We start from the raw sequence: 22,015 nt of genomic DNA on the forward strand, positions 1-22,015 counted from the left end.
TTAATTCGGAGGTGGAGAGGGAGAATTATGTAAAGTGTGGTTATTCTGGAGCGGCGGGGGAAGCGCGGCTGATGGCAAAGTGCCTTTTTGTGTGTTTAATATGCATTTTTTTCCAGCGGTGCATTTTCAGGCGGGTAATTTGCTGTCTTTTCAGACCCCGATCAGTATCATTTCTCCGGCAATGACAGCTTTTATTTGCACTGAAATGAATGCTGCGAAATTTCCAAGAAATAGCCAAGGCCCCGTTGGCTGCCCACCCCCGCAGGGCCGGGGCATAGGCACTCACTGGCGCCTGCCCCCCACAGCCCCCCCAGCCAGCCCCTGCCGCCCTCTGGCCAGCCCCTGCTGGGCCCAGGGGTGCTGGTCACACCTGTGTTCACAGGTGTGTGTGCCCTGGCTCCCCCCCACCCCTGGAGCCCTGTGTGCACATCAGCACGCCACACCTAGGGGTGGGTATATATATACACCCCCCAACACATGGGCACATATAGACACCCCTTGTGCACACACCCACACCTGCTTGTGCACATATATAGCCCCAGCACAGCACCCCTCCTTCTGTGCACGCATGCACACACACACCCACCCCCCAGTCCATGCATATCCCCCCTTAACACATAAATGCCCCTCCTTGTGTGCTGGGGGGGGCCCTCCCCACTTTGTATCCCTCCAGACCTGGGCACAGCACCCCTGACCCAGGGCACCAGGCTGCCAGGAGGGTTTGGGGGTCCCCCATGCACCTCTCTCAGCACAGCACAGCCCTTGGGGAAACTGAGGCATGGGGGGGGGTGGGGGAGGCACAGACAGGTGCTCTCCCCACAGCCGATCACCTCTCCAGGCACTGGCAACAACGGGTGGGGGCCTGGAGAAGACGCAGGGTGTGTGTCTGTTGTCTGCCTGTCCCTATGGTAGGCAGGAAGAAGAAACGCTGTTTGTGTAGGTGTGCGCCGTGTGGGCGTCGTGTGCCGGAGCTGCTGTGCCACTGTGTGATGCTGCCTCGGCAGCAGCCGTGCAGGCAGCGGGTGCACATCTGGGTGCAGGCAGCGGGTGCACATCTGGGTGTGCACACACGTGCCCGTGTCAGCCCCCTGCCCGCATCCCGGTGTGCGTGAGGGCGTGTGTCTGCGGGGCTGGCACGGGCACACGTGCCCACGCGAGGCTGTAGGGGCAGCTCCGACTGGGACGACATCCCCGTGTGTGTGTGTGACGCTGTGCATGCAGCCGGGTGTGCTTCCCGTGTGTGCCCAGGGGTGACGAATGGTGTTGGGGGGTGCCCATGTGCAGAGCTGCATCCCCCCACAACAGCGTGGGGGGCTGCACGCCCCCAGCCTTGGGTCCCATACACCCCCCGCCGCAGGTCCCCAGCTGCAGTGGAGCTGGTGCCTGGCACGGCCAAGGTTAACTCTGCTGGAGCCCGTCGGCATGGTGCAGGGAAGCTTTAATTTAATGAAGTGTGAGGCTTTTTATGGGCTTTTAATTACGTGGTGATAATTAACATTATAGGCCGCCGGGTCCCGCTGGTGCCCGACTGCCCTGTGCCAGCTCCCGCCTGTTTGTAAATAAACCCGGCGGGCAGCGCGGTGCCCACCCTGAGGCACCCACCTCCCATGGTGGGAGCACAACCAGCCCCAGACCCCTGCCCCCATACCGGGGTGGGGATTCAGGCACAATCCACTGCAAAATGTGGGGAGCAAGGGGGCCCCCCCCATTTTTTCCCCCCAGCATCACCCAGCCTCCTGGGTTTTTCCAGCCCTCTGACTGAGCAGTTGCCAGCTGGCAGTACCAGGCCTGGGGAGGGTGGGCACAGGCAGCAGTGCCACGCATGTCCCCCCACCCAGAGCCCAGCCCAGCCTGGAGCAGCCCCCCCCTGTGCCGGGGCTAATAGGAAGCGATCCATCAGGCAGCACCGGGGCAAGCTGCCTGCCTGCCAGGCACCCGATGGATTTATCACCCAGCGCCCAGGCAATTTCCTGCCCTCCTCTAACCAATAAGGGGGGGTGTGGGGGGTGTCAGGGGACAATGCCAGCTCCCTGCTGCAGGTCATGATGGGTGGGGGGAGATGGCAATGTCCCATGAGACAGGTCCCAGCAAGGCCAGGGGATCCAAGTGTCCAGGTAAGGCCCCCCCGCCAGCCCCCAATCATTTCCCTCTCTCCCTGCCAGGAGCAGGGGCTCAGACCCCGTGGGGGGCCCTGCAGATTAAAGCATCCGGGTGCCCCCCACCCAGCAGCACCAGGGGTGCTGAGCAAGATCTGGGGTGTCATACCCCGCAGCCATTAGGGCCAGCACCCAGCTGCTCCCCCCCCACCCCCAGCCTCACACAGGGAACCCAGGCATCTAGGCTCCCCTCCCCCACCCCTTCCCATTTAATTTTTCCTAATGAAAGGCAGGGAGGATGGTGGGGAGCTGGGGCACCAAGGTCGAGGCTGCCTTTAATCAATCCCTGCTGCTGGCTGGGTGCCCGGAGGAGTCAGTGGAGGAGAGGCTGGGGGCTGCAGGAAGGGGGAAGCACAGGGAGGGGGATTGCAGGGTGCGACCAAGGGGCTCCCAGTAGCCAACTGGGGCACTCAGTGCTTGGCCCTCCCTGGGACCTCACTATCCCCCACCACCACCCCAAAGAAAAGGCACCGTGAATGCTCCGCGCTGCCCGGCCAGCTCCAGGGCTGTACCTGGATCCTGCCAGGGCAGCTTTAATCCTCTGCAGGAGACATCCCCCAAAAACCAACCCGTCCACCACCCCCCTGCACCCACCTCCCAGTGTGGGGCACCCACCTGCCCGCCAGGGTGGGAACACGGGGGCTGGGACAGCCCCAGGCTCAGGCTGCTAAAGGCACTGGGCGAAGGAGGGTGCAGGGAGCCGGGGGGACCCGAGGGTGACCTAGAGCTGGGTGCTGGTGACGGCACTCACCCCGTGCACCAGCACGGTGGGGCCCAGCCCGCGGGTGAGCAGCTCCAGCTGGTGCAGGTAGAGCGGGTAGAGGCTGGTGTCGGCCGGTGGCCGCGGCAGGTAGAGGAAGCGTACGGCCGGCGCGGGGCTCTGCTCCAGGACGAGTTTGTTGGCAGCACAGACGTACTCATCCGACACTTGCGTGGTGTTGGCCGGGAAGTTCACAGCCCCTTCCTCTTCCTCCTCCTCTTCCGCTGCCCCGGCGGGTGCTGGTCCCCCCGGGGGTCCGCGTCGGGTTTGCCAGTGCAGGCGGGTGACGGCGTCCCAGGGCACCAGCTGGATTTGGGCCTGGATGCGCAAGTCCTTGAGGAGCTGCCGCAGCTTCTCCTCCTGGGCATGGGGCATGGCACCCGCCTCCACGCAGAGGAAGAGGCGCAGGCGGGCCCGGCGCCAGGCCCGCGCCATGTTGAGGACACAGGCCATCTGCAGCAGGAAGAGGCTGCAGGTGTCGGCGTAGCGGGCGCTGTCGGGCCGCAGCAGGTTGACGGGCCAGACGTGGATGGTGGGTGGGGGGCTGGCGGCCCGCCGCAGCTCCCAGGCCTTGTCCAGGCTCTCCAGCTGCCGGGCCAGCAGGACGTTGCGAAGCATCTTCAGGGCATCAGCCACGATGCCCACATACTCCCGGGGTGACAGCAGCTTGGGGGTGGCAGGTGCCCGCAGAGGGGGGAAGCCCAGGGGGACCTCCTCACGGGCGCTGGTGAAGGCGGGGTGCCGGGCTAGACCGTCCTGCGGTGCCTCGTCATCGTAGAAGCCCAGAACCAGAGTATTGGGGCGCATCCCGCCTGCCAGAGACACCACACCAGCCCGACTGAGCAGAGGTGGAGGGCCCCACCAGCCTTCCTGGCACTGCAGGGGCCTACAAGCCCCAGCTTGGCTTTGGCGTTGCTCACCCTGGTGATTCCAGACCCCTCAGCATCACAACACACAGTTGCCTCCAAGACCCAACTTGGCTTTGTCATTGCCCAACCAACACCTCTCCAAGCTCCCACTTGGCTTTGCTACTGCCCACACCAGGTGCTTCCGACCCCCTTGGCATTGCACAACCAGGTGTCTCCAAGCCCTTCAACATTGTAGCACAGATACCTCCAAGCCCCGACTTGGCTTTAGCATTGCTCACCCCAGATGCCTCCAAGCCCCAACTAGGCTTTGGCATCACCCACCCAGGTGCCTGCTGCAAAGCCCTCAGCACTTCTCACCCTGCAGGGGCAGTGGAGCGGATCCCCACCTGTGCCCAGCCCAGGCAACACTCACCAAGGCCAGAGGTGAAGAGGAGCTGCCGGACGCCGTGTCGCACTGAGGGTGCAAGGGTGAGGCTGACAAAGGCCTTGACATTCAGCTTGTCCACCAAGCTCAGCCATGAGTCCTGCTGGGGCTGCAGCGGGTCTGAGGGCAGCGTGTCTGGGTGGGGAGCGAGAACAGCATCAGGGGGTTGGGTACCCCATACCAGCAGCTCGCACTAGTGTTTCTGCAGCACCCCCCTACAGAACCAGTGCCAACCCCTGTGCCCACCCCAGGACCCACGAAACGGGGAGGGTGGAAAGCAGGTGCTTCCAGCCAGAGATATGAAATTATACATAAATATATAAAAATATACCCAGGCAGCCCCATCCCCCCTCCCCAATTTCAGGCCATTAGTCACCACGGCAATGGTGGGGGAAGGGGGAGCAGAGCCCATGCATCCATTGGGGTGGGGATGGCCACTGCGTGTGCCAGGGAGCCTGTGTGTGCAAACCAGCACGCACCAGGGTGCAAACAGGCCTGAAGCACGTGGACACACAGCAGCGGGCATGAGGTGAGGATGGACGCAGGCACACACATGTGCAGGGCCATGCCCAGTGTGTGCCCACACGTGCTGGGTGTGTGCAGGTGTTGACCTGTTCAACAGGACCGTGCTGCACAGGGGCCCGAAGAGCCTGGCTGGCACATGCCACGTGTGCACACCAGAACCATGTGCAGGATGAATATTTGAGCACACACATGTGCAAACGTGTACACAGGAGACGTGGTACAGACACGAGTCATCTATGTCTCTCATACCAAGCCAAACCCAGGGTGCCACACGTGTGCACAAAATGCTGACAGTCCCTCACTGCACCCCCCCAGCCCAGCCAGGAGCTGTCAACAGCGTCACCTCAAGGACTGGGGGAGCCCCCCAGCACCACAGCAAGGGGCAGAGGCCACTGGTGCCAGGGACAGTGCAGACCCTTACCCAAGTCCTGCAACTCAACATGGCCCAGGACATAAAGGCCACTCTTCTTGAGGTCATTGACAAAGTCGATAAGGCGGGCACTGCCCCGTGGGTTCTGCACCATCAGCAGCATCTGCGGGCGCCAGAACTTGACGTGGTCCTTCCGCACATCCAGCATCAGCAGGTACTTCCGCACCTGGAGGGAGGGAGGGCTGCAGGTGAGGAACCATCCTTCTTTCAACGAACCACCCCACAGGGATGCCAGCCTCGAGGACACACTACCCAGGACAGACCTGCCACTGGGACACAGCATGGGGACACCAGCTCTCCACCCCGTGAGGGGACAGCAGAGGAGGACAGGGCTCACCTGGTGGAAGATCAGGGCCTGGCTGATGTAGCCCCAGGTGCTGCTGGGCGAGAGGTAGTGGAGAGCAAGGAGGAGGATGAGGAGGAAGCCCAGGCTCGCTGAGGCTGACACGGGGCTGATGAGGAACATCATGACGCAGCAGCCCGCGATGCCCAGCAGGCACGTGTGCCAGGTGAAGTACCGGAAGGTGGGCCTGGAGCAGGGAGAAGGGGACACCTGCTACCATGTGGTTCGCATGCTGGCTGCAAGGTGAACGCAGCAAGAGGGGCTGCGCCCAGATGCCACACAAACCACCCCAGTGCACCCTGCTTTGCCAGCCCAGGGCATGTCAGGCACCCCAGATGCCTGTGGAAGAGGGCACAGAGGGGAGATAGTACCTCCCAGGGCACCAGGCAGCCCCTTGCTGCCAGCCCCTGGCAAACAGGGGTAGTGATGGTTATGGGGCTGGTGCTGCCCTGGCCTACCCTGGCAGGCCAGCTAGTGTTGGGCAGCGTATGGCAGCACCAGTGGCTGTGGTGCCCACTCAGGCTGGCGCAGGGAGGTGGAGGCGGGGAGGTGAGAAGCTGTTATTTTCTCTAATTGCTGTTTTTCCTGAAAGGTAATTAAAATCCTTTTCCGCTGCGCTTGATGGAGATCTCAGTGTTTGTGGAGGGGGCACCAAGTGTGGGGTGGGTGAGAGAACCGTCGCCACTCACCCCAGCAGCCTCCCCCCAGGCACCGATCCTGCCCCCATCCGTGCCCAGCCAAGGGAGCAGCTGGGCGGGAGCCAAGACCCAGCCTGGCACAGACACCAGTGGGAATGAGGGAACTCCAGGGGACCCCCGAGCAGTGCCACCCATCCCTGCTCAGGCACCACCTCTGTCCCACCTGGGGGACTGTCCCTGCTGTGGGAGTCACAGCACCCTGCACCGACGGCATCGGGCTTCACCCAGGAAGAACACCAGGCTCCCCCCAGCCACCCTGCCATGCCCTCCCCTGCCCCAGATTTGGGCAGCCCTGCCAGGCCAGCCCCATGCCAGGTACCCCACACCCCTCGCCCCAGGCTGGAGCTGCCTGCCATGCACACTCCTCCTTCCTGGAAGATCTCTTCTCCTCCCCCCACCCAGGATCCCCCTCCCTCCCCCTCCTCTGTTAGTTTAATTAGCGCTAATGGAAAGTGGGCTCCATCACCACTTGGCAAGCTGCCTGGGGGATGCCGGGCGGGCACAGGCTATAAATTACCTCCGGAAAGCCTAAGGGGAGTGGGGGGTGGTACCCGGTAGCGCTGGATTTATCTATATCCACTCAGCAAAGCAGTGCCAGGGCGTGGGGACTGTGCCAAGCCAGTGCCATACTGGGACCTGTCCCCTTCTTCCTCCCCAGGGTTGGGGTTGTCTCTGCCCCCATTAATGCCCAAGAGAGGGGTGTTCAGCATCTCTGTCCTGCAGAGGGGGAGCAGGCACAGGGATGGCACGGGAAATGCAGACAGACAGATGGACAGACAAGTGCCTGCCCAGCCTCTCAGCACAGCTTCCCTCCCCTGTGCCAACGGGTACCTGAAGTTGGGGGCTGATGCCCACTCCAGTGCCAGGCAGGCCAGGTTGACAGTGGCGTAAACCAGGAGGAAGAAGGTGGTCACGACCCCTGCGATGGTGTTGAGCTTCCCAGAGAAGAGCACCAGCTGCAGAGAGCATGGGGGGGACACAGGGTGAATGCACCCCCTGCGATGGCATCCCCAGCACATGCCTGAGCCATCCCTGCCGAGCTTGGGGCATGCCACAGTGGTGTGCCAGGAAAGCGCATGGGCTGTGCCACACGGGCAGGAATCCCTGCCCCTTGCTGTGATTTATCCTTCACTTATGGGCTCAGAGAGGGAAGGGCACAGCCACAGCAGGATACCTGGGGCAGGGGGCCTGGGGGGGATCCTCAGGAGTAGGGGGACATGCCAGGCTCCATGACACCCAGCCCTGGTGCCAATCCACCTTCACCAGGTGAAGCCAGGAAAGGAGCATGGCTGGCAAACTCACCTGCACCACCAGCCAGGAGAGGATCACCGCCATCACCGGGTTCCCGCTGGCAGATGTCTTCTTGGCCAGTGCCAGCGCCCGGCCTGCGGGCAGAGGGGGGAAGTTGGGCTGGGGCACCCCAGCAGGCACCAACAGGCTTGGCCACCAGCCAGAAGACCTGTACCCAACCCGGTGCTGGGGTGGGGGCAAACACCAGGGCACGTAGGTGACCCAAATGGGCACATTCCAACCCACAAAGCATCACTCCCACCCCTACACCAGGACGGGAGTGCCTTGGTGCCAGGGCTGGTCCCCGGCAGATACAACCTATCAGATGGGCTCTGGTGGGCGCCAGCACACTCCAGGAACTCACCAAAGAGATCATCCCGGGCCAGGGCATAGAGGATGCGGGATGCCCCGATAAGGTTGCTCATGGCTGCGGAGAGGGTTGCAGCGTAGATGCCCACAGTGACCAGGGGTGGGAAGATACTGATGTCACGCAAGAAACCATAGTCTTTCTGCAGGAGGGTCCTGGAGAGAGACATGGACACGCTGGCATGCATGGCACACAGGCCAGCATGCCCTGGCACAACCCTGGCAATGATGGCCCTGGCAAGGGGATGGGCTGGCCATACCTATTGCAGGTGGCACACATTAGGAAAGCCAGCAGGTTGTAGACGAGGTAGGTGAAGAGCACGGCAGAGATGGTGCCCCGCGGGATGGAGTAGCTTGGGCGCTTCAGGTCCCCTGTGGGCAGGAGCAGGCAGCATTAGTGCCCACAGGCAGAGCACCCCCCTGCTCTCCTCCAGCCTCGGCTCCCACTCCCGGTGCCACCCAGCCCCACACCCTCTGCCCGTACCTGACATGTTGGAGCCTGCCATGATGCCAGTGCAGCCGTTGAACATCACCGCGAAGACGGAGCTGAAGCTCATCATCTGCCCGGTGGTGTAGTCCACCGCGTACCCACCTGTGAGACGCACAAGCTGTGACGGGCTGTCTGGGGTGGCACAACCCCACCATATACCCACTCCTCGGTGTCCATATACATAAAACAATGGGAGAAACCATCCCATGGCACCTGCTTTTGTGTCCACAAACCCCCCCACCCTCCAGCAAGCCCCTGCCAATGTGGAGGTGCCAGTGCCATGGTGGGTACGGTGGGCAGGGTGGGGAAAGAGTCTCCTCACCCCCCAGGTTGTCTCGCAGGGTGGCGAGGGAGAAGCCAGTGAAGGAGCCATTCTCGATCTCGGAGCCGTTGAAGCGGGGCAAGCGGATGGGCACCCCGATGGGCCGCGTGGCGAAGAAGCTGACAAGGATGGTGCCCAAGACGCCCGCAACGATGAGGAAGATGAGGAAGGTGGCCTTAGCGTAGATGGAGGCACCCACGAGGCACACAAGGAGGCAGAGGGCCAGCAGCACAGTGCCATAGAGCAGCTCGTACCAGTAGCTCTGGGGCAGGACATGGACACCTGTGCCAGCTTTTTGCCCTGGGCAGAGAGAAGCCAGGATCAGCAAGGCTCAGAGTGGGCATCTCTGGGAGCTGAGAGCTGCTGGCATTGTGCCAGGCATGACAGACAACAACTCGCTGGCCAGAGGCCTGGGCGAGCTGTGCTGGCTGTGCCGGGCATAGTGCTTGGCACTCCTGTCCAGGTGCTAGGGCTGCTCAGGTAAGGGACACCAGCTGTCCCCTGTCACCACACACAGCAGTACTCACCGGGAGGGATGCCAAAGCTGTCCACCACCGCCTCCACCAGCCCCAGCACGTAGAGGGCACTGCCACACACATTGGCCAAGAAAAACATGATCCCGATACTGCCCCCAAACTCTGGGCCCAAGGCACGGCTAATCATATCTTGCTCGAGTCAAGGGAAGATGTCAGCAGTCCAAACCACCACCGCGTGCCCCCACCTCTCCCTCCCAGGCCAAGGGTGTCCCAGCCCCAGCGTGGCACCCTGAGGCCGCTGGGTGATCACTTGATTTTGGCCCATCTGCCCTGCCCCAGCAGCACCCACAGCAGAGGATACAGTAGGCTCCTCCAGCATCCAGCGCCCCATTGGTGGCGATGGCACACACGGAGAGCACAGTCATGCCAATGATGAAGTATGCCACCGCGAACATGGCCAGGGCTTGGTACAACCCGGCATGGCCCACCACGAACCCTGCCGAGGACATGGGAGAGGTCAGCATGCCCGTTAGCTGGGCACGGACCACTCCCAGGACAGGATCTGCGGCACAGCTGTTGCCCAGAGTTCACCCCAGTGAGGCACACGGGCTGTTCTCACCCTCGTGCCCACAGCTCCCCCCAGACATGCCACCCCCTTTCTTGCCAGGGTGGGTGTCTTTTCTTGCCAGGTGGGATGTCCCCACTCCATGGTGCTGCCACCTCCCACCCACAGCAGCACCCAGCCAGTGCCTCCACCTCAGGGCATCCGCATCCTCCTGCCGTGCCAGGATCAGGCCCAGGCACACCCTGAGCACGGGCAGCTGCAAGGCTGTACCCAAAAAGCAAACAAACAGGGCAGAGGCTCTGCTGCCCACCCAGCCCCGGGGCACTGTGAGGGGGTGCCAGGGCCCCCATGCCCTGCTGCCACCCTCAGCAGGCAGAGGATGCCTCGCACCCCAGCGTGGGCACCAGGAGCTGAGGGGCTCCCCGAGGGGCTCACGGTGCCACCCCGCTTGCTCGCTGCAAAGCAGGAAGCAAAAGCAGCCCCAGGCATCCCCGCCAGCTGGGGCACCGCTCCTCAGCATGTGTGTGTCCCCACCCTGGGGACAGGGCACCCAGAGGTCCCCGCGGCCCTGCTCGGGGTGCCGGGAGGCAAGCTCGGCTGGCAGCGCTGCAGGCAGGCAGGGGCGGCCTGCGGCTGCCGGGAGATGCCCTATCTCAGCCGCAAGGCAGGCCGCAGCCATGCCCGCGGGGAGGCGAGGGGGGTGCCGGGGCACAGCCACCGCGAGGAGCCCTCAGGGAGCCGGACTAGATTTGGGGACATCCCCTGTGATCCCCAGGGGGCCAGAGGGTGCCCAAGTGCCAAAAAGCAGGGGTGGGGAAGTGGGGGGGGGGGGGGGGGGGGGGGCGGAAATAAAGGGGTGCCCCAAAAGCGGAGTTGGGATAAGCAGGAAGGGCTGCTCGCCCTGGAGATCTGGGGGGGTATTTGAGGCGTGGGGGAAGCAGGGGGCTGCTGCGGGAGCCACGACTCCCCCCGCGGTGGGACGGTTCCTCTTCCTGGCAGCTCCCCTCCCCCTCCGGCCCGCACCTCCCCTCCAGCCCCACGGCCCCCGGGATTGATGCACCCCCGGGCAGCGGGGCCGGGACAGGCGGAGGGATCCCAGCCCTGCTGTGCGGTGGGGGCTGGTGGGGGTCAGAGCTTGCAGAAGGACCCCAAACAGGAGGTGGGAAGGGGCCAAGTGATGGCAGGGGAGAGCTGTGCTCGCAGCCCGGGGGGGAGGCCCAGGCAGGGAAAGGGGCTCAAGGCTCCCCCAGGGCCTACCGGCCCCCCCAGCACGCAGCCAGCTCCCGCCCCGGACTTTCTGTGGGTGGAAAGTGAAAGAGGAAAAGCCTTCCCCGTTCCCGGACCAGGGCAGACGCCGCTGGCCACGGGCCCCTGTCGGCCCCGGGCTGGACTGGGGCATCTTCCCCCTGCAAAGGGCTGCCACCCCCCTCGGTCCATGCCCAGCCTGGCCCCCTAATTCTCACAGGTTGCCCAGTAACAGCTTGATAATCCAAACTGGGAGCAGACTGGGACCCAGTCTGTGCCCTTTGAGAAGCACGGGGGGGGGGGGGGGGGAGGGGGCCGGGGTGCCTGATGGGGGACACCAGGGTCCTGCCCTTGGGACACCGTGTGAGATCCGGGAGAGAACTGGGGTGCTGGAGCCCAGAGCTGGGGGATGCCTGGGAGCAGTGGGGTCCCAGCACTGGGGGATGGGGGGACATGGAGGCACTGGAACCCTGCTTTCCTGCTTTGGGAAGGCACAGGAGTCCTGCACCAGGGACACTAGGGCTTCAGACTGGTGTCCCTTACTGGGAGCACTGAGCTCCCTAACTGGGCTCCTGTCCTGCGGGTACAATAGGAGCCTTGGGGGGCCAGACCCCAGACTGGAGGGGTCAGGAGTGGACACACGGCACTAGGACCACAGCCTCGGGGGGGAACTGAGAGAGAGAGCACTGGGACTCCTACAGATTGGGGGGGCTCGGAACCCCAGACTGGGTGAACTGGGGAGAGCAGTGGAGGGGAGCACTGGAACTCCAGAGAGGGAGGATCAGAGAGGGCACCGGGAGGACACTGGGGGAGCTCGGGGGGAGCAGGGGGACGTCTGACTGGAAGGCTGGTGGGGGAGCACCGGGAGGGCAAAGGGAGGACACTGGCGATCCAGACTGGGGGGCTCAGGGTGAGCACGGGGGCTCCGGACGTGAGGCGGGGGGGGCCTCAGGAGGTCACAGAACCCCGGGAGGACACAGGGCCCGGACTGGGTGTACCAGGCAGGGCGGATGAGTCTCGAGGGGCCCCAGGCGGCGGCCGGGGGAGGGTGGGGGCACCCTGGGGGAGCGGCGGCACTCACCGAGGCGCAGGAAGAGGACGACGCTGAACATGGAGAGCAGCGTGGGCACCACGACGCCCAGGAAGGTGGGCAGCTTGCGGGGGGCGGCGGCGGCAGCGGCGGCCCGGCCGCGCTCCCGGCCCCGCTCCTCCTCGCCCGAGCCGCCGCACAGGCGGTACGTGAGCAGCGCGCTCCGCTCCGAGCTCGCCATGGCCCGGCCCCGGCCGCGGCCCCCGCCGGCCCCGAAACGCGCCCGGTCCCGGCCCCGACCCCCGCCGGCCCCGCCCGCCGACCCGGGCCCGACCCGCCGGGCCCCGCCCACACCCCCGCCCCGCCCATCTGGCCCCGCCCACGACCCGCCGGATAGGCCCCGCCCCCGGAGCCGCCTTACCCGATAGGCCCCGCCCCAACCTGCCGGACAGGCCCCGCCCCAGCCCCTAGCGTAGGCCCCGCCCCCGGGCCGGCCCAACCCTATAGGCCCCGCCCCGAGTACCGGGTTGCCCCGCCCCGTTGTCGGCCACGCCCCCGCCCCCCGCACGTCCCCCGCTCTTACCACGGTCCCCGACCCTAAACGCACCCGCACAGTGGCTCCCGCCGCCCCCCAGCCCCAGAGGTGTCCCCCCCACACCCCCGCAGTGACCCCCCGGCCCCAGGGTCGCCCCACACCCCGAACGTCCCCGACCCTCCCGGGGTCTCCCCACTTCTGGTAGCTGGCACTGACAGCCGCCCGCGCCCATGCCGAGACTCACCCGGCACCCCCAAGCCGGCCCCTGCCCCCGACCCCTCCTTCCAGCGGTCAGCACCCCGGTACCGACCCCGGACCCCCCAAGCCGCCCCCCGAGCCCCGGGCACCCCCGGGGACCCCGGTATTGTTCCCCGCACCGGTGCCCGCTCCCCGCGCCCCCCCCGCCGATGCCGGCCGGGCTCGGCTGCCCGCGCCAATTACCGGACAATCGGGGCCCCCGTGGGCGCCGTCCCTCCCTCCCTCCCTCCTCCCTCCCTGCCGCCGGGGCTGGGATCTGCCCGGGCCCCGGGGTCCCACTGCCGGAGCGACTCGCCAATTAGGTTAATGGGGTTGGCACCGGCACCGGGGCCGGGAGAGGGGCGGGAGGGGCACGGTGGGGCCGGGGCCCACCCCGGCCTTGAGTACCCGGTGGGCGCCGGCTGCGGGCCGCCCCCGCCCTCCCGGCACGACCCCGTGTCACGAGTGGGGGGAATCCGTGCGGTGACACCGGGACGGAGCGCGGGGACCGTTCCCCGGAGCGCGATGGCGCTGTGCGTCCGTGCCCGTGTGTGTGTGTGTCCCCCGCCCCGTCCCCCGTGGGGCGGAGGCGCAGCGTGTCCCCGCGCTGTCCCGGCGGCCGAGGTGGGAGCCCGGCGGGGCCGGGGCTTTCATCTGCGGCGGGGCTGTCGCCGTGCCAGCCGCGGGCAGCTCCGCGCCTTTGATGTGCCACTGAGGCGGCATTGTCCGCGCCCCGCTGGCACCAGCAAGGCCGGGCGGGGGGCGCGGGGCTGGGGGGAAGCGCGGCACGGCCGGGGCTGCGGGCACGGGGGCGCCCCTGCCCCTAATGGGAACAGGGGTGGTGGCAGTAGCACCCCCCCCCTCCCCGGCCCCTGAACTGGGGACACGGGCACCTCCTGCACTTGGTGGGGACAGAGAGGAGGGGCGTGGGCAATCCTTAAGGAGGAGAGAGAGGCGGGAATGGGCACCCCCTGTCCCCCTGTGGAGTGGGGACACAGGCACCCCCTGCCTCTGGCAAGGACAGACGTCTGGACACGGACACCCACCTGGTACCCTAACAGGGACAGGGATGAGGGCACGGGCACCCCGAATGGACATGGGGACCCAGGGACCCCGGCCCCCTAACAGGGACAGAGATGAGGGCACGGGCACCCCCGAATGGACATGGGGACCCAGGGACCCCGACCCCCTAACAGGGACAGAGATGGGGGCACGGGCACCCCCTGCGCCCCAAAGGTGTGAGGGGGGTGGCCGCACCCCGCCCTGCCAAAGGACCTGGGGCCAGGCCCCGGGGCGCAGGAGGGCGGCACTGGGGCAGGAGGTGTGGGCATCCCAAATCTGTGGGGCAACGACAAGCTGCGATGCAGGCACGGGGAGACCCTCCCCAGCTGGGCAGGCGAGTACAGCGCCCCCCCCCCATCCCTGGGCCAAACCTGCCCCCCAGACCCAGGCACGCTGCCCACTTGCTGCCTGCAGCTGGTGCCCTGGCCCCACCTGCACTCCCACCTCCCCGGCGTGCCCCCCCGGGTGAGTGTCATCCCCCTCCTGCGCCCCACACGAGGAGCTGCCGTAGTGTGGACACGAGGTCCTGGGGGGTCGCCGGGGGCAGCCGGTGCTCAGCACGGGGGGGTGCAGTGCCCCTGCACGGAGCTGCCCGTTCAGCTGGCACAAAGATGGGGACCCCCCTCAGCCCCACGCCGCCCCCCCCAGCCCTCCGCCCCCTCCCACCCCCCCCGCCCTGCAATGTCCCCCCCGCCCCCGGCCGCTCCCGGCCCGCTGTCCGCCTTTGAAGCCCCCGGCGGGTCTCCCACGCCCGGCCCGGGCCCCCCGCGTCCCGCAGCCGCCGGTGCGTTCCCACCCGCCCGCTGTCCGCCCCCCCTCGCACCCCCCGCCCGGGGCCCGCAGGAGGGAGGGTGGCGCGGCCGGGGCTTGGCGTGAAAATGATCAAGGGCCGCGGGCAGCGCCGGAGCGCAGCGCCCGTCTGATGCTGCCCGCCCGGAGGCCCCGTCGAACAAAGGCGGCATTGAGGCCCCGGCTGCGCCCCCCCCCGCGCCCCCCGCCCCGAGCTGGCATCTTGGCGCGACATTAATGAACTCGCCTGTTTGTGCTCCCCCGGCCCCTCTCTCCTCCCACCGCCCGGGGGGCACCGTATATATCCATCCCTCCTCGCCCGCCTCGGGCATTTCGGGGGCTCCCCCCTCCTGCCCCCCTTTGCCCGCCCAGGGATGGAGCGAGGAGGGAAGAGGATGCGGGATGCCCTTCTTGGGGTCCGCCTGGTCCCCCCTGTGCTGCTGCCGCTGCTGCCGCTGCTGCAGCTGGCAGGGGGTGCTCCCCTGGGTCAGGGGCTGTACCCCATGCCAGCCGGCGTCCTGCAAGGTCAGTGGGGCACTGGGATGGGGGCATTTTTGCGGGCGGGTTTGGCTGTGGACGGGGTGGCTGTAGGAGCCAGGACTCCTGGGTCCACTCTCAGGAAGGAGGGGGAAACACAGGCAGGATGCCCGGGTGCCTGGCAACCCCCCCATGCCCATACTTCATGGACTGGGTGGCAAATGCTGCCCGTGGCACTTGAGGACACTGGGGTTGCAAGGAGCGGTGTGGTTCATGTCCCACGGCCACCAGCTCTCCCTCCTGCCCCGAGTATCTGTGCCAGCTCCGGGGGACCCTCTGCCAGGGCACGGCCAGCAGGAGGGTGGCTGTGGGTGGGCACAGGTGGGCACAGGTACAGGAACACGTGGGGATGCACAAACGGGACTGCGCACACACGGGGACACGTGGGGACATGCAGACACGGGCACACAGACCCTGGCAGACACACGTGAGTGGCGCAGGCACAGGTGTGCACAGAGGTGCACGCACACGGGGGGCACACTTGCCCAGGCTCACACCCCACTCCGTGCCCACGTTTGCACACGTGTGCTCACAGGGCCTCCACGTGCAGCAGGCCCGGGCAAACACCCTCCCCACATCAGGTGCCCGTTTGCCAACCCCACCAGGGAGGTGACAGTCATGCCTGTCACCCTAGGCAATGCCAATGGGTGACAGGTCGTGCCCAGCAATATCGGGCCATGGGCACCGGGCGGGCTGGGCACACCCCATGGCTGTGGTGGGGGTCAGTGGTGGGGGCACCGGGGGTCTGAGCGCCCTGCATGTGTCTGGCAGCACTGTCGAGCCGGGGGACGCTGGTGCTGGAGGCGGCGCTGAGGAGCGCACTGCTGGCACTGGAGCGGGCGCTGGCCGAGCAGCAGCGGCAGCGGGGTGCCTGCGGGCTCTGTGCCCCCTGTCTCTTCCCCCCCTGTGCCAACCTCACCCACCGCTGCCCACGTGAGTCACAGCCCTCCAGCCCCATGGCCCCCAGCCCCAGGAGATCCCATCCCACACAGAACCCAGGGTCCCCATCCAAACACTGCCCAGGTTCGCTATCCAAATACCACCTCATGCCCAGGAGACCCTACCTAAACACGGATCCATGCTTGGAGACCCTACCCAAATATTGCTTTGGGTCCCCTAGAAACTCGCAACAGAATAACAGCCCAAGACCCTACCCAAACAGTATCCCCTCCCTATAGACTTTATCTTTTAGCCTTACCAGAACATCTCCCAGACTCCCAAAACATCTCTAACTGCTAGGGACCCTACCAAAACACCACCCAGAGACCCTACCCAAGGAGTTCCTTATCCTCTCTAGATCCTATCCAAACATCACCAGGAGCCCTACCCAAAACATTGTCTGATGCCTTGTTTTTTTCCCAGAGATCCCCCCCCCCCCCAAATATATCCCATCACCCAGGAAACCCTACCAAAACATGCCAACACTGTGGCCCCATCATACCCCCTTCCCACTTGCCCCAAAGCAGATCCTGGGGTGGCCTGAGCAGAGGTGGGCTGGGAGGACATGGGGATGCCCCCAGCCCTGCTCTCCTTGCAGCACCAGCCGTGCCCCCTGCCGTGCCCCCCAGCTGCCAGGCCCTGCTGGATGCCCAGGCACTGCCCAAGCTGCCCCAGCGCAACTGGGCGCTGAGCCAGGTCTGTGCCCCCTACCAGCACCTGTGCCCACCCGGGGGGGCCCAGCATGCCTGTGCCCCGCTCAGCGCCCAGCTCTGCCGCCACCGCCTCCAGGAGTGCCGTGAGTGAGCCGCGTCACCCCTGGCTCTTCCAAGAGAAGGGACACCCTACAATAATAAATGGGGCATCCCCGAGGGATGCCTGGGATTGCCTGGGGGGATATAAGGCGTTGTGGGTGACAGGGGGTGCTGGGGTGGGATGTGGAGTCTGGGGAGGTGGGGGTACAGTATGGTGATAGGGGATTTCTGGTGGGATGGGGAGATGGAGGGGGATGGAGGGATCTGGGATGAGATGTGGAGATTTGGGGGATGGAGGCATTTGGATCAATGGAGCAGACTGGGGGGGACAAAGCGTTGAGGGGTGATCTGGGATGGGAGAGGGGAGCGTGCGGGAACAGAGCAAGAGGGGTGATGGAGATACTGGGGGTGAAAAGACATTGGGGGTGATGAGGACACCTGGGGTGGGACAGGGGTCATTATTGGATGACGGATGGGGATCTGGGGGTCACTGAGAGGAGTGAGGAGAATTGGGGGCAGCAGGGACATGGTGGTGACATGGGGGAGGGGAGGGGGGTGCCCCCACATGATATGACAGCCTGTCTCTGCAGGGATGGCAGCTGCGGCCCCAGGCCCTGATGTGCCAGTGGGCACAGTGATGGCAGGTGAGCTGGGGCAGCCCCAAAGTGCCCCACACCTCCCCCCCCCGCCCCCTCTCCCCCCCCCCCCCAACTCCGTCGGGGGCCCCCAGCCCCCCGGCTGCCTGCTGGGCTGGGGGGCAGAGGTTAGCGTCGGCAGCTGCCGGCCTGCGGGGTGCCCCCGGCCCGCCGCCCGCTCGCCTCCGTGAGCACAATGAGGCTTGACAGCACGCCCGGTGCAGCGTGACCCCCCCGGGGGTCACCCGCTACCCCCTCTGCCCGCCACGGACATCCCAGCATCGCCACACCCATCCACTCCGTGCTCACCCAGGATAGGGGGTGTCCCAGCAGCAGGGCTGTGGGAACACCCCTCTCACCCCAGCTTTATCCCCCCAGGGAGCTGCGGGCGCCGAGGCGGCCCCCAGGCCAACACCACGGCCCCCCGAGGACGGATCATGGGCGGCAGCGTGGCCCCGCGGGGAGCCTGGCCCTGGCTGGTGTCCGTGCGGCTCCACGGGGAGCTGATGTGTGGAGGGGTGCTGGTGGGGCTCTCCTGGGTCCTCACCGCAGCCCACTGCTTTGCTGGGTACGACGGAGGGCAGAGCAATGTGGGGATGGTGTCCCTGCAGAGGGGTGTGTGGAGTGGCACCCCTGTCACCCCTGTAACCAGCTGTCCCCCAACCCACCAGGAATCGGAACGAGCTGGCGTGGACGGTGGTGGTGGGCGACCATGAGCTGGACAAGCTGGGCACGGGCGAGCAGGCGGTGCCTGTCCGGCGCATCCTGCCTCACCCCAAGGTCAGTGGAGGTGGGCACCCCCCTGATCTCCTAGTCCATGCCCCAGGACGCCCCACTGACACCCCCCATCTCCTTCCAGTTTAACCCCAAGACGTTTCACGGGGACCTGGCGCTGCTGGAGCTGGCGGTGCCGCTGGCCCCGTCACCCACCGTCAGCCCCGTGTGCCTGCCCAGCGGCCCCACGGAGCCCAGCCCCGGCACCACCTGCTACATCGCAGGCTGGGGGTCCCTCTATGAAGGTAGGTGCCACCCCAACACCCGTGGGGGCTGTGGGGCATCCCCCTTGGTGCCCTCTCTGGTACCCAGTGCCGATGCCCCAAGCCAGGGCAGGGGGGTACAAAAGAGAGGGGGATGTCCAGGCACGGGAGACCCTGTAACGTGTACTTTGCCCAGCAGAGGGGCCAACGGCCGATGTGGTGATGGAGGCACGGGTGCCCCTGCTCAGCCAAGAGACGTGCCGGGGTGCCCTGGGCAGGGACCTGCTCACCAACGCCATGTTCTGTGCCGGGTACTTGTCCGGGGGTATCGACTCCTGCCAGGTAATGCTGGGGGCTGGGGGGCTGGCAGCCCCCCAGCTCAAAACTCCCTCACAGCACAGCACTGGGAGTGCAGTTGGGGTCCTGGCCCAGACCAATGCGTGGGCATCCCCACACCCAGGGCGACTCAGGGGGCCCGCTGGCGTGCCAGGACCCATCCTCGCACCGCTTTGTCCTCTATGGTATCACCTCGTGGGGCGATGGCTGCGGTGAGCAGGGCAAACCGGGAGTCTACACCCGTGTCACTGCCTTCGTGGACTGGCTCAGCCTCCAGATGGACCGTGAGTGCCACTGGCTCTGTTGGGGGGGATTGAGATGCCCAGGGTGCTGTGGGGATACATCACCCTGGGGGGAGGGAGTTCAGCACCTCATGGCAGCACTGGTGCCCCCACAGCTGCCCCGAGCAGCCGGGAACCGAGCTGCTTCGACCTGCTGGCGCTGGCCCAGCTGCCCCCTGAGCAGCAGCCGCCTGAACGCAGCCGCCTCTGTGCCTTCTATGCCGGGTCCTGCCGGGTCCCCCAGGGCCGGGCCGCCTGTGCCCGCCTGGCCGAGGAGACCTGCCGTGCCAGGACGAGACGATGCGGTGAGCTGGGGAGTCATGCTGGGGCGAGCGTGTGGGGAGGGACCCCGTGTCTGGCAGCGTGGGGCCGGCATGGTGCCAGAGCCATGACTCTCCTGCTGCACCCACAGAGCTGCACTCCTATGCACAGACCTTGGTGGATCTCCTTCGCCGGGCTGGGGAATTCATCCGAAACCAGTTTGACTTCTCCTTCCTCACCCGCGCCCTGCCCCAGCTCCTGGGCAAGATCTACGGGCATCTCTTCCCCCACCGCAGCCGCAGGGATGTTCCAGGTACCTCCTGGGCTGGGCCACCCCATGCCCACCATGCCCACTTGGGGTGCCTATGCCAGTGGATGGAGCACGACCAGCCTGCCCTGGAACCCCCATGGGGCTCCCCTGCCCCTGTTCCTCCTCTCCCCTTCTTGTCCTCACAGGCCTTGCCATGGCAGGGGGCCAGCCCAGCCCCACGGCAGATGGACCCCGGAGACCTCCCACCAGGTAAGGCGTGGTGGGACACAGGACAAGAGGGGCTAAAGGCTTTGGGCAGGTGGGCAACACACCTGGGGGGAGGTGGGTACGGCCTCCTGGGGTGCCCAGGGCCACCCAGACCCCACCAAGGATGTGCAAAGCAACACTGCCCAGGGGAAAGGTGCCACTGGGCACCTGCCTGATCTTGCCCCACTGTGTTTGCAGGTGGGGTGCTGGGTGGCTTCCCCCCTTTGCCGGGCTCTTTGGGGCCGTGGGGCCCCGGCTGCAGGACTGGGTGGAGGCGCTGAGGGCCATGGCAGGGGGTAGCCCCCTGGCACCCACCCCAGATGGGGGGCAGGTCCACGGGGAGATGTGGCTCTTCCTCCAGGTATGTGGGGAGGGATGGGCTGGGGGACCCCCTGCCCCTCTGGTGATGGTGCCACCAGGGACCAAAGGCCTATCAGTTCCCCTGTGTCCCCTTCTGACATCACTTGTGTCCATTGTCCCCTGTGCAGCCACGGAAGTGGCATCTCCCACTCTGCCACCACAGAGGGGGCATCTTACCTTCCCCACCTGAAATCAATGCTCCCAGTCCAGCCACTGCAGAGCCAGCCGTGGGTCTGATCCTGCAGCTTAGGATTTGATCCAACGCAGCCACAGAGCTGTCGTGTGTCCCTGGTGCCCTGTCTGACCAGTCCAGCTGTGCCCTGCACTCTGCCCCCGTGCACTTGGCTGTGCCCACGGGTGTGCCGTGGGTGTCCCACCACCCACTCTGTGCCCCCCTTCCCTTCAGCAGGGCGAGGAGGCAGTGGAGGAGCTGGTGGGACAGGGACGAGCCTTTCTTGCCCAGCTGAGGGCAGAGCTGGACCTCGGCACTTCTTCCATTGAAGCCACAGAGCGGCGATGGACACCTGGGGAGCTGGCAGAGGCCCCTGCGCTGAGCCGTGAGCCCTGGGACCCTGGGGGGGCTGGGGACAACGGGGCAGCAGGGTGTCCATCCGCCGGCTGCCTCCGGGCCCGGGCAGTGTCCACCAGCCATATCCCTACTGGGGTTTCCACACCTCTCTCAGGGGCAGGGTCCGCACCGAGGGAGAAACGTGAACTGGTGCCCTCTGAGCTGCCAGGGGTGGAGGAGGAGGAAGAGGAGGCAGGCGTGGGCAGAGGTAAGTGCCCCGCAGCCCCTGGCCACTGCAGGATGACATGTGCCACCATCGGGACGATGGCAAGCCCAGCCTTAACTTCACGCCCCAGTCCCAGGGCTGGTTGTCGTATGTCGGTGGGACTGCCCGTGGCTATACCCCCTTCCACAGGGACTCTGTCCCTGCTGTCCTGGTGTCCCCAGAGCATGAGTGCTCCTCCCTGGGGTGGGCAGCAGCGTGGTGCCCCCACGATTCATCCCTAATATTCCCCGCCTCCATCTCACTCCTGCCCATCCCCGGGGTTGCAGCCTGCCCCGGCCTCAATGCGTCGGCGGTACGGGTGGCTGCGGTGCGGGAGCTGTACGCCTGGGTGCTGCGGGTGCCTGAGCCAGACCTGACTATGACCTTCCAGGAGGTGAGTTCCCCATTGACCTACTCCGAGACCCCATCCTGGCAACCAGACGGTGCTCCCCTGCCAGCCCTTCACTTTCCAGCTGTGCCTCTGGCTTCCCTGGGACTCACGGTGTTGTGGTCTCCCCACAGATCCTGGTGGACTTGGGCTCTAAAAACACCAAGGGACTGTACCGGGCGCAGGTGCGGGCCACAGTGGGGGGTCGCCCCACAGCCTTCGCTGGCCTCGTGGGGTTGGAGAGCGACTCGCTGGCCCGCAGCATGCCTGGCCTTGTCGCTCTGGCGCTTGAGGCGCTGAAAACCTAATGGTGCCCCTGGGGTGTTCCCCGGCTCAGGCTCTTCCACCCTTTTGTCCCACATGGCACCTCAGTATCCCTCTTCCCACCAGCACTGCCCAACCTCCCTGTGGTAACGGGGTGCCAGGGGACACCTGGAGCATCTCAGCCAGGGATCATGGCCCTCCTCTCCCTTGAGACGGCCACCTTGGCAAGCCCACCCCTTCCCCATTTTCCTCAGAGGCACCTGGGCTGTTATTTATTTGTACAGAGAAAGGTTTATTTTTCAATAAAGAAGGGCTCTATTTTCCAGTAGCTGGTGCGTGTGAAGCAAGTGCTGTGCCATGCAGTGCAGGTGAGACAGGCAGTG

The 22,015-nt window shown here is 66.0% G+C and overlaps 2 protein-coding genes across 4 annotated transcripts; one reads left to right on the top strand and one right to left on the bottom strand.

Annotated features, from left to right (window-relative positions):
• Positions 1 to 352: 352 nt before the first annotated feature.
• Positions 353 to 12,269, bottom strand: SLC12A9 (solute carrier family 12 member 9). 3 transcript variants are annotated; one of them, XM_074912244.1, is made up of 14 exons: positions 12,041 to 12,269; positions 9,511 to 9,645; positions 9,201 to 9,338; positions 8,674 to 8,973; positions 8,346 to 8,453; positions 8,122 to 8,233; positions 7,860 to 8,017; positions 7,508 to 7,590; positions 7,037 to 7,161; positions 5,502 to 5,694; positions 5,156 to 5,330; positions 4,198 to 4,344; positions 3,198 to 3,728; positions 353 to 3,116 (listed from the first exon to the last, which is right to left on the bottom strand). In XM_074912244.1, exons 1-14 carry the CDS (start codon positions 12,228 to 12,230, stop codon positions 2,878 to 2,880), a joined length of 2,634 nt encoding a protein of 877 aa, XP_074768345.1. In that variant the 5' UTR covers positions 12,231 to 12,269; the 3' UTR covers positions 353 to 2,877. The 3 variants fall into 3 exon arrangements, with proteins under 3 accessions (XP_074768345.1, XP_074768344.1, XP_074768343.1); XM_074912243.1 differs by having other exon boundaries at positions 353 to 3,728; positions 8,674 to 8,964; XM_074912242.1 differs by having other exon boundaries at positions 353 to 3,728.
• Positions 12,270 to 15,115: 2,846 nt separating this feature from the next.
• Positions 15,116 to 21,718, top strand: PRSS56 (serine protease 56). Its single transcript, XM_074912246.1, has 17 exons — positions 15,116 to 15,137; positions 15,921 to 16,082; positions 16,687 to 16,884; positions 17,431 to 17,484; positions 17,854 to 18,043; positions 18,147 to 18,255; positions 18,335 to 18,494; positions 18,652 to 18,794; positions 18,913 to 19,072; positions 19,186 to 19,374; positions 19,482 to 19,643; positions 19,787 to 19,850; positions 20,046 to 20,208; positions 20,614 to 20,764; positions 20,897 to 20,983; positions 21,268 to 21,374; positions 21,503 to 21,718. The coding sequence occupies exons 1-17, from the start codon at positions 15,116 to 15,118 to the stop codon at positions 21,674 to 21,676; spliced, it is 2,295 nt and encodes a 764-aa protein (XP_074768347.1). The 3' UTR covers positions 21,677 to 21,718.
• Positions 21,719 to 22,015: the final 297 nt, after the last annotated feature.

The sequence above is a fragment of the Athene noctua genome, chromosome 8 (genome assembly GCF_965140245.1).
Source record: "Athene noctua chromosome 8, bAthNoc1.hap1.1, whole genome shotgun sequence".
Lineage (NCBI taxonomy): Eukaryota > Metazoa > Chordata > Aves > Strigiformes > Strigidae > Athene > Athene noctua.

Excerpts from the sequence above, each read along its gene's own strand:
- PRSS56 (XM_074912246.1), top strand. The coding sequence starts at position 15,116 with ATGCCAGCCGGCGTCCTGCAAG. Across the intron at positions 18,044-18,146 it reads GCAGCCCACTGCTTTGCTGG|GAATCGGAACGAGCTGGCGT; the intron begins GTACGACGGAGG and ends CCAACCCACCAG. Across the intron at positions 20,765-20,896 it reads AGAGGCCCCTGCGCTGAGCC|GGTCCGCACCGAGGGAGAAA; the intron begins GTGAGCCCTGGG and ends TCTCAGGGGCAG.
- SLC12A9 (XM_074912242.1), bottom strand. The coding sequence starts at position 12,230 with ATGGCGAGCTCGGAGCGGAGCGCGCTGCTCACGTACCGCCTGTGCGGC. Across the intron at positions 7,162-7,507 it reads TCTCCTGGCTGGTGGTGCAG|CTGGTGCTCTTCTCTGGGAA; the intron begins GTGAGTTTGCCA and ends TGCTCTCTGCAG. Across the intron at positions 5,695-7,036 it reads GCATCAGCCCCCAACTTCAG|GCCCACCTTCCGGTACTTCA; the intron begins GTACCCGTTGGC and ends TCCCTGCTCCAG.